This window comes from Alligator sinensis, unplaced genomic scaffold, assembly GCF_000455745.1.
Source record: "Alligator sinensis unplaced genomic scaffold, ASM45574v1 scaffold1010_1, whole genome shotgun sequence".
Classification (NCBI taxonomy): Eukaryota; Metazoa; Chordata; order Crocodylia; family Alligatoridae; genus Alligator; species Alligator sinensis.
The window spans coordinates 499,387-510,894 of record NW_005842624.1 but is presented as its reverse complement, the minus strand read 5'-3'; the positions used below and the strand labels follow the sequence as shown (position 1 = coordinate 510,894).

The following is an 11,508-nucleotide window of genomic DNA, read 5'->3' as shown; positions in this document are numbered from 1 at the left end:
CAATTACTAGCCGCCACGTAGGAATAATTTAGAACTGGCCAATAGCGGAACACAAATTTGCATTCAAATGGCGGGAACTCTGGTGCACCGAGGTTTTTCTGTTGCAACAAAAACCTTTTGCTGTGCAAGAGGCTCTCATGTGGCGGGAAAATTCCATCATGCCGAGGCACCAAAATCACTGGGTTGTAACACTTTTATATAACAGTGCACATGTACTACCTACAAAAAATATACAAGGGTCACTACCATTTCCTCATTTCAACTAATAAAAAAGAGCATATGGAGAAAATAGGAGTTCCCCAATACTAAATAAATAATAGCAACATACATGTAATAAGTAGTCCACACTAGTTTTACAAGATTAAAATCTCCTATTTGATGGAAAGCTTCTAGGCAAAAGTAAAAACATTTTATTTGGGCCACTGATTTTAAAAGGCCGGCTTCCCAACCAGCTAATTCACACACAAGCAAATTATAAGCAAAGTGATAAGCAACAATTCACAATATAGATGCTCTTTTTCAGTTGCTTGGACCTCTGACAAACTTAACTTTGACTGAATTTTCACAGACCTGTTAACAGCCTGTTAAAATTTCAGTCAAGAATTCAGCCATTTCTGATCAGAAGAACATACAGAATTGCCATTTACTGGGTCAGACTATGGGTCCATCTTGCCCAGTATCCTGTGTTACACAGTGACAGTGACTGGATGCTGAAAAGGAGAGTGAACTGGGTATGACCATGGTGTTTTTCCATTGTTCCACTCTTCTGAGGACAGGAGAAAACTATTCTGGTCATTTTGAAAAACCAAAACACTGTTTGTCAAAGAACCACAGACCCTGTTGCTTTGGAACCACTAGTGAAGATAGTTAAGATGATACAGTTTGTAATGTTAAAGTTGTGTCAGTGCGGCACAAGGAGGGATTCTCTTTCAAGAAACCCTCATAATGCAATGTTTTTGTTCTCCCAGTGCCTGCAAGAGAATTTATGACAAGGGTAAGTCGGTTGAAATAGAACAGATAATAGTGGAAGCATATATTATGTATGACAAAGCTAATACATTTCTTTAGGTTTATCTGACCACGTGCTTTGAAATCTAGTGGAGATTCTGGATTCTTAATGAGCCCTAGTGACCCACAATATTTTTATTTAAAAAATGGGTAAAGCAAATGCAGTAACTCTTAAGGGTTACAGAATTTGTCACTGTTATCCAGGCTTATGATCTCCAAATGAACTACTGCAAAGTGTCATTTTGCTTCAATTGCTTATTTTAATTTTTATTTTTTTTAATGTAGTCAGTATGGATCCTACCATGAACAATCATATTCCTCACAAATGCAACAATCCATTCTGAACAGCAGAGTTCACTAGAGCCACGCATGTGCACTGCACCTTATATTCCTGTGCTGGGGCATAAAGGGCAACGTATCTCTTTCTCAAATCTCTCTGAATTTAAAAGACAATGCTACTGATAACTCCAAAAATATGAGAATGGAAGATGGGCCACAATCTCTGATCTCCACGTATTAGAGTATCAAAAATGTAGAGTTGTTGTACGTTAAGTACCTGTTCTTGTTCTGAATATATATCACTGTGACTTCCATTATAGTTAGTTGCCAGCAGCACCTTCCTTGAATCATGGGCACTAAGTGCCAGCTGCACTGGGCAACTAGAAATTAAAATACTACCTTACTAAATAAGGCATGTTTGATGTAATCCACTCAACTGCTCCATATTGCTACTTCAAAAATGTAATATTAGCGGATTTGTAAAGAAAAATAAGGTATAGCTTGTGTGTGGACTGAGGGTGCCATAACACCTGGCGAGAAGTTCATTAGTTTACTGATAGCAAATGGAAAAATACTGTCTGATTAACTAAGAGATCTTCTAACAAAAATGTCTAAATTTCTAGGGAGACAATTTGAAGTTCTATTCCTGTCAAGATAATACAAGATTGTAGGAACAGCTAAGGCATTCAGCTTTTTCTCTGGATGTCAAATGTGGCTCAAGGAAGCAGGACTGCTAAGGTAATCAATTTATTTAGGTGAAACACGGTCTTGTCCTTGTGACAGAATGTGTACGGAAGTTTAGCCATAAGGTCCGGGAGCTTGTTGATCTTTAATTATCAGAAAAAACATCTTAAGAAATAAGGTAACATATCCCACAATCTAGCAATAATTTGAAAAAATTCTATAATTTTCAACAGAACTTCATATAGGAGTTGAACCTCTAACATGCTGGTAACTATGCAGGAGGCCCTTGAGAAATTTCATAAAACCCAGATGTGAAGACTGAGTATGACTGGAACTACGCTGTACACTGTTTTTTGGAACAGTCCCTTATTAACAGTACTCAAGAAAGCAAGCTCTCAGGCACACATACAGGCAGACTCGGATACAGATAGGAGACTGAATGAATATTTTCAAGTTGCTCAGAACTCCTCGAGTCAGTGAGAAAGCTATTAAAATTACTGGATCTTTGTTCTGTCTAATATTGGAAATCATCCAGAGACTCAACATATAGGATAAACCTGAGGACTACCATATTAGAAAGAAGTCTGGTAAGGGTTGAACGCAACTTCATAAGGTTTACTACTTGATACTCTGCAGTGTTCACAGGGAGGTTGGACAAGCACCTTGTTGAGCTCATTTGAACCCAATTACCTCCTGTCCAGGGCAGAGGACCAGACTTGCTGACCTTACAGGTCCCTTCTGGTCCTTCTTTCTGATTCTTTGTTATCTCCTGCAGGGGGGCTATCATAGAACATTCTTGCTCATTATATATTCCACCACAGCTGTTCTGTCTGTGGCATTCTTCAGTATTGGCTGAATCTAGCACTACTATGCAAGCCAGATGAATGGCCCCGAGCTCCAGAACATTCGTATGTAATAGCAAATAGAACCAGTTCCTTTTCATCTGCAAATCATTTAGAAAGGCACATCAACCTGTCCCTGAAGAATCTCAAGAGAATCATTACTGAGGACAAAGTACAGAAGAGAACCCTTTTATACATTTCTCAGGTCCAGCCACCTAGTAAGTGCTGTAAGACTTGGGGAGGGACTATGGTCCTTTTTTCATGTAATATCTGAAAAAGAGATCACAGACCTCGGCCATAAGAGGACCATATATACATTCTGGCAAGCATCATTAGGTACAAGCAGGCCAACACCTAACCTGGCAGTTCAAGATACACATGTACCATCACTGGATTAAAATGTAGGCATCTTGTCAGACTGGAGAGACTGTCCTCTGAAGGTAAGCTCTTGCCAATCAAGAGGTTAATCAGAACTCCTTTGATTTCTATTATCCAGGAGAAAGTAAAATCATTTCTTGTTCACAAAAAGCCCTAGTGGAAGAGTACTCCTGCTGGGACTAGCTTCTGATCAGCCAGTTAATTGGGATTCAAGGTTTCAGTATTTAACTTACAGTTTAAGTGTGCTGCCACCCCTCAGGAATTTTGTCAACTCTTGGAGAAGCAAAAGACACTAACCTCTGTTAGTGATGTTTGGGTTCTATTGTAAATTTGAGTACAGGCACTCCTCACTTAACGACCGAGTTCCGTTCCTACAACTCGGTCGTTAAGCGAATTGGTCGATAAGCGAAGAGCCGCCCCTTACCGACCGCAGTCGGCCCCCAGGGAAACAGCCAGGGACGGGAAGGCGCTGGCCATGGCGGTGAGTCCTGGCCGCTGCCCTCTGGGTGGATGCTTCTCCCCCCTCGTGGGTTCGCGAAGCCGGCTGGAGGGTGCCGGGCTCAGCTCCACGTCCCCCTCAGCTTGACGCTGAGACGCCGCGCCGCCGACCAGCTCTACGACTCTACGGACAGCTGGTCGTAAGTCCGCACGGTCATTAAACAGGTAGGTCGTTAAGTGAGGAGTACCTGTATGCCACGCAGGCTGGATGGCTGGGTATATAGAAATACATATCTTGAGAATCAAAAGCTACAAAACAATCTTAAGCTAGAGAAGAGACTAACAGTAAAACCTGAATCTGATGTGGCATACATGTTTGAGTCTCTTCATACCTAAGACAGGACAGAACTCCTAGGAAAGGTGCTAGGAGTAAAATTTTCTAGAGAAGCCATGAGGGATGCTATTCAGCACCTATCTGTCAGACGTTAAGACAGAATACACTAGGAAGAATGCACCTCAACAGGTTCTGAAGGACTTACTCTAGGTTAGTCTGTTCTGGCCTTTCACAAATTCACAGAAGTTTAGGGCTCGAAGGGACCTTGGGAAATCACTGGGTCCAGCCCCCTTGCTCTGGGCAGGAAAGACTGCTGGGGTAAAATAACCCCAGCAAGGTGTGCATCCAGTCTTCTTTTGAAGATCTCCAGGGTAGGTGCCTGCACCACCCCCACTAGGAGTCTATTCCAGAGTCCGGTCACATGAACCATGAAGCTTTCCCTCATATCCAGTCTAAAACTTTCTTCTAGGAGTTTATGACTGTTGCTCCTGGTTTTCCCCTTAGGCACTTTGGTGAATAGTTTTTTGCCTAGCCCCTGATGCTCACCCCTGGTATATTTTTAAGCTGCCACCAAATTCCCCAAAAGTCTTCTCTTTTCAGTCTTTCCCTGTATGGCTTGCTCTTCAGGCCTCTGCTCATACAAGTGGCTCTCCTCTGAACTCTCTCAAGCTTCTCCACATCCTTCTTGAAGCGTGGTGCCCAGAACTGGACGCAGTACTACAGCTGCAGCCTCACCAATGCTGAATAGAGCAGGAGTAACTTCCTTAGTTTTGCTTGAGATGCATCTGATTCTGAATCCTTTGCAACAGAAAAACTGCTCTATTATTTTTCCATAGCCAAAAATGAGTTTAAGCTAAGAGACGGCATTTTCTGAGAAGTTCCTTGAACCTACAAATAAAAGGCATACCCTGTGTTCCTTGAAACACGTATAAAGGCATAACAGGATACAATTGCTGGATACAGAAACAATTAATGTCTTTAAAAAACAAACAAACAGCTGAAAATCTGTTCCAGTGGTTAAAGGACATACTAAATTTTCCATCACTTGGCAATTTTAAACATTAGATACCTTTAAATTTTAGAGGTCTGCTGTTAAGTTTTTGTTGAAGCAAATTATAGGACTACTTGTGGGAGCTTCCAAGATAAATGAAATGGGGTGTGTAATATGGGAGGTTATGCTATTAACGAGGGTTCATTCAGACCATAAGATAAAGGGATTCCTCGTCTGCCACAGCCCTTTTCAGATAGCCTTCAGAAACTGTATTTTAAAACGTATTGACACTCTTGGCCATGTCTAGGGTTTCATACCTGGCAAAGTGACTGTACCATCTTGTTCCAAGGTTTCAGGGTTTATTCTTATGGCTGTCATGTTGTGATTGTTCACATCTCTATATAACAAATAACCCTGGTAAATAAAAAATACAAAAGCAAATTAGAATTTCACAAATGCTTTAAAAGGTGATTATCAAATTGAAAATCTTATACAATTTTAAGCTATGTATATTATCTAAATTAAATTTATTAATTCAGAGTTGTTTCATCTTTAGGTTCACATCTTGTTTTCATTAAATTCCAACACAGACCGGGACGTCTGGCATTTCAAGACATTCTACTTCTTATGCACGAACTATCATGTCCTACACTCTACAAGCCACATGGACTCTCTTGTATTATCCTTTAAAGGAGAAGATGTAATTACAACTGCAATTTTTCAAATATGCGTATTAGGTGACATAAGCATTAATGAAGGTATTAGAAGGTTAATGGAATTTTTAAGTGTGTTTACAGTTTTTATTCAAAGTTCCACAACTCTTGACACCCAGTAGGTACCAATTACATTTAAGAAGAAAGCAAGATGCCAGTGTTTTGCTACTTCTGTCCCCAAACTGTTCAGTGAAGATATCCCCCACTAAAATACAGAGTGGGAAGGTAAGACCAACCAACCAAAGTTAATAGCAACAGACTGCTATAAGGTTCTTCTTCTCCTACCCTCTTGAAAGACTTGTGACGGATTCACAAATCCTTCACAAGGTATACAGATTTCACATTTTACACCTTACAAGAGCAGCATCTGCCATTTCTCACTTGACCATTTTGAGAAACCCTGTAGATGGGAGCAGTCCAAATCTAAAGCACTCTACAGGTATACTCAGCAACCTTACTGATACTTATACATATGTCTCTCCATGCTAGATTACAACATAGTTTCATAGTTGGTAGGGTAGGAAGCGACCTGAACAGATCATCAAGTCCGACCCCCTGCCATGGCAAGAAATAGTACTGGGATCAAATGACTCCAGCCAGGTGTTCATCCAACCTCCTCTTAAAGACCCCCAGGGTAGGAGCCAGCACCACTTCTCCTGGAAGTTGGTTCCAGATCCTAGCCGCCCTGACAGTGAAGTAGCACTTCCTGCTATCTAGCCTGAATCTACCCTCTGCCAGCTTGTGACCGTTATTTCTTGTCACTCCTGGTAGTGCTCAGGAGAACAGGGACTCCCCCAATGACTGCTGGTCCCCCCGACTAGTTTGTAAATGGCCACTAGATCCCCCCTCAGCCTTCTTTTGTGGAGGCTGAACAGGTTCAGGTCCCTTCACCTCTCCTCGTAGGGCCTGCCCTGCTGACTCCTGATCATGCGGGTGGCCCTCCTCTGGACCCTCTCCATGTTGTCCACATCCCTCTTGAAGTGCGGCGCCCAGAACTGGATGCAGTACTCCAACTGCAGCCTGACCAGTGTCGCATAGAGGGGGAGGATCACCTCCTTGGACCTGCTTGAGATGCATTTGTGGATGCATGATAAGATACGGTTGGCCTTCCTGACCACTTCCCCACACTGTCGGCCCATGTTCATTTGGCATCAGTAATGACCCCAAGATCCTTTTCTGCCTCTGCACTGACGAGAAGGGAATTCCCCAGCCTGTAGGTATGCTGCTGGTTCTCCCCCCGCAGGTGCAGTACCCATCCTGTTCTCATCCTGTGAAACCCATCCTGTTCTCATCTGCCCACCCCTGTAACCTATCTAGGTCCAATTGGAGCCTATTCCTCCATTCTAGCATGCCTGCGTCTCCCCACATCTTAGTATCATCTGCGAATTTGAACAGGGTACTTTTTACACCCCCCGTCCAAGTCGCTGATGAAGATGTTGAACAGTGCAGGCCCGAGGACCAAGCCCTGCAGAACCCCACTGCCCACATCCCTTCAAGTCGAAAAATATCTTGTCCACCACCACTCTCTGGGTGCGGCCCTCCAGCCAACCGGCGACCCATTTGACTGTGTAGGTGTTGACGCCACAGTCCCCTAGTTTTTCAATGAGAATGGGGTGAGAGACAGTGTCGAAGGCCTTCCTAAAGTCCAGAAAGACTATGCCCGCCACGACACCTGCGTCCAAGGATTTTGTGACCTGGTCATAGAAGGCCACCAGGTTGGTTTGACAGGACCTGCCTCTAATGAACACATGTTGGTTGCCCCTAAGCATAAATCTCCCCTGCAGGCCCCTCACAGACACGCGCCAGGATAACTCTCTCAAAAAGCTTACCCAGGACCAAGGTAAGACTGACTGGCCTATAGTTTCCTGGGTCCTCCTTCCTCCCTTTTTTTGAAAACGGGGACCACATTATTCAACTATCCGGCTAGATAGTATTTAGGCATCTGTTAAATGAAGGCAAGCCTATATGGAAAAACTGTGAGTATATAAACTTAAAAATGAAACGATGTTGACAATTGTTCCTTTACAATACACAGAAAAAAGCTTATAGAAGACAGACATCTGCACAATCATTTTGTGCTTATACATACCTCGGTAATATATTAACAAAAGCAGATTGTGCAAGCGTGATGAATGTATTACTTGGGTACTTTGAACTGTATTGAAGTTCACAGGTTTAAGACTGAGGAAATCCTCAGCTTCAGAAAAGAAAAAGGAGAAAATTCCATGCCCATCATGATCCCTTTAAAATTATTTTATTATTAGCCATTTTAAAAGTATACACAGCACTATACCATTTTGTAACCATAAAAGCATGTTTTAATGCTTTTTTCACTTAATAAAGTATGCATTTCTATGTGAAGTTGTTAAGCATGAATAAACCATTTTAAAATAAAAGCATCAGTTACATTTTAGAAAAATATTATAATATATTCTAGCTAAGCAAACTAGTTTTGTTCCTTTCTGTCTGCCAACAGAAGAATTCCTCCAACTATTACAACAATTTCTGAAATGGTGCTGGAAATGAGATTTACTGTAAAACTAAAAGTAAATGTAATAATACTGGAATAAGTCTGTCCTGAAGTGTGTTGTTTAAACAAATATTACTTTGTTTTACTTTGTTTTAGGTATTTGCCTACCTGAGCATACCCTAACCAAGATTTTTTCTCTTTTCTGTTTTTGATGCGAGATGTAGAATTGTATATATGACCCTGCAAGGTAACAAGAAAGTTAGTTTGACAACTGTCAAAACGTCATTTTTATATAGTTAATTACTTATTATCTAGATACAATGTTTTTCACCCTGATGAGAAGTGAGAAACTAACAGAAAAAATGAAAAACTGGTCAATAGACATTGTGAACCTTTTATAATCAATACGTTTTTAAAAATTGTTTACCAGTACTACTAAGTTACAAGAGAATCCAAAAGCCAAGGTCTGATAAAAATGTAACTGAAATTTTAATTTTAATTGCTACCATGAGATTTCAAAAGTCACATTACCCTCACTGTCCCACTATATCCAGAGCCAATTTTGTAAAGTCCATCTTTGCATAAAAGATACAGAAAGAAACCATCACTCTGCAGCAGGCATTGGTCATCTTCATCAACACATATTTCTTTCAGTGGCCATTTGTGCATCAGGGCTGCTTTCTTTATCCCATTACCAAACCAGTCCTGGATTTGGATTTTGCCCACCAGAACTGCTTGTACACTCCTCTGAAGAGAGTTTAAAATGGTTGGCACCTAAATGGTAAAGGAACTGTGATGAAATTATGTAAAACATTACAACCTGAGAAACATATAGAGGTTACAAAAGTAAAAATTAAAGTTTTAAAATTAGTCTTGCTGAAAAAACCTGTTTGTTTACCAAGAAATGTAACTCTTACTTTAGGTTCCAACTTGTAACAAACTAATGATAATGGAGCAAAGATACCTGAATTGCTTCCTACTAACCCTGACTGACTCACTTTAATATTCATAGCTGTCCACAATGGATGTTTTCTCTTCTAATTAAAAAATAATATGAACCAAAGAATGAAGCCAGTATATTTAAATTACTATACCAAAATGTTTTCAGAATTCATGCATGATATAAACAAAATTCCAGATACGATACCTGAATAGTTTGACAAGCATGGCTGCCATTATTGGTCAGGATAGCAGAGATTGCCTGCAGTGTTCTTCCCGTCTCTCCCCATGCAGCTACCAAACTGAAGAGGCAAGCGCAGGAAAGTGCTGTCAAGGACTGCCCTGTACTGTCATTCATTCCAGTACTACGGACAGTTATTTCCAAAAGAAGCTGGAAGAGAGACTCTGTGGATAAAATGAATTAGAGACATGTCACCAGATGATATTAAACACCTTTCCAACCACTAAAGAAACTAAAACATATACTTTCCAAAAATACATCATAATATTAATCTCTACAAATTCTGAATTGGTTATCTTTATTCCACATCTTCCAGTTTTCTCACCAGCTGCACAATAACAAAAGGAAAGTAAAGAGAATATGTCCAGAAAAATCTCGGAACCATTAATCCAAGAAGAACAGACCACAGAGACCAGAGCAAGAGCAGTCCGTTGGACTGAGACCAAACAAGTGTATTTTGTTAACATCATTTCTATTCTAGTCTCAAAATACTATATAAAGAAAATGTAAATATTTGAACCTAGTCAAAATAAGCTAGAAATGCTTCATGATTATGTCCTAGAAAGAAAATTATGACATTGTAGATCTTCTCCTCTTTAAAAATACCAATTGGTTATTTCAACAAATCTCCTTGACAACAATGTTGTCACCCCTTTCTCAGAAAAAAAAAAACAAACCACACTACTTAAATACAAGCATGAATACCAAAAAAGTGATCAATATTTTGATTTGCCAATACATCCAGACACAGAACTGGGAAAATGGGATTTTCACGGTATTGGAACCAGCAGGAAAGGCTCCTAATAGAGTACAAAAGTAGTCCGATTTCTGTAAGATTTCAAGTACCACAGCATGGAGCATACTTATATAAAAGCCAGTATGTCAGGATTTGCTCATCTTCTTTGCAGTGTCTTGATATTCTGAATGTACATGAACACACAGCCACAACCCAATTTCTAGATTTTTCGATCTCTGCAATAGATAATGCCCTCAAATTATGGCACAGGGATTTTTTCAAGAGGTTATAGCTTATATTTATAAGCTTCTTTGGTGCAATATATTTTCCCTCTACTAACTGAAATTTTATTTGTTTAAATCCTCTTAATAGATAAATTCAAATCTGATCTCCTGGCTAACTAGACATTCTCTCAGCTGTAGAGCATTTGCAGGGAATGTTGGGACAACTAATCTCCTGTGGTCTTGGGAGACCATAAGCATAAACGATGGTTTAAGTGAGGGGTGTCAAAGATACGGCCTATGGACTGCAACATCCATTCTGCTTGGTTATTGAAAGTTTCCGGGGGGGAGGGTAAAGCCTGCTGCAGAATTCAGGATCCTTAGGCCCCGTCAGACAGGGACATAAAAGTGTCAGGAGGATGACCATGCATTTCGCTGACCAGGGATCCTGGTATATTCTCTGTTAAAAACCCCAAATTCTCCAATTAAACCCTACCAAATCCAGGTTTTTCCACACTTAAAATGAAATGTCACTAATATATATATATATATATATATCTATAGATCTATAGATATCTATAGATCTATCTATATAGATCTATAGATATCTATATATCTATATCTATATAGATATATCTCTATATCTATAGGTATCAGTTTATCACAATGTTTTATTGGTATATTTACCATTTTAAAGCAATTTGGAAGCCTACCAGTGCCTCAAAAATTATAATAAAATTAATTTTATACCTATATACTTCGGTATTTTGGGAGAGGTTTGCCAATTTTGGGTTTTTTTGTTGGCTGTCCCCCCTGCTGATTTCTGGGACTGAGCAGTCCGGATATGCTGGTGCCCCTCACTCCCAAGTCACAGCTCCCCAGCCCTGCCAGTACCCCTCACTCCAGACCCACAGCCCACCCCAGGCCTGCTGGTGCCCCTTACTATAAACTTGCAGCCCCTGACTTCACTAGTCTCCCATCCCTGCCAGTGCCCCTCACTCCCAACCTGCTGCCCCCTCCCCCCAGCCGGGGCAGGAAGAGTATGTGGGGTAGGAGGGTGCCCACCCATAGGCAATACATCAGGGAAGCATGGAGGGGCATAACCCCCCACCCCAGATATGTGCGCCAACAGCAGGACATGGGGCTGCAGCCTAGCTGGACTGGCATGGGCAAGAGCCACCTCCAAAGCCCAGCAGACTGGCCCTGGTAAGGGCGGGTGAAGCAGGGTGGCGAG

At 41.0% G+C, this 11,508-nt stretch overlaps 1 protein-coding gene across 1 annotated transcript in view; it reads right to left on the bottom strand.

Annotated features, from left to right (window-relative positions):
• The window catches only part of MYCBP2 (MYC binding protein 2, E3 ubiquitin protein ligase), a 282,082-nt gene that overhangs the window by 233,125 nt on the left and 37,449 nt on the right, over positions 1-11,508 (bottom strand). Inside the window, exons 5-8 of the mRNA XM_025215130.1 lie at positions 9,285-9,481; positions 8,669-8,911; positions 8,306-8,377; positions 5,272-5,368 (exon numbers count right to left, since the gene is read on the bottom strand). Of these exons, the coding sequence (XP_025070915.1) occupies positions 5,272-5,368; positions 8,306-8,377; positions 8,669-8,911; positions 9,285-9,481 (609 nt within the window). The remainder of the gene's footprint in view (positions 1-5,271; positions 5,369-8,305; positions 8,378-8,668; positions 8,912-9,284; positions 9,482-11,508) is intronic.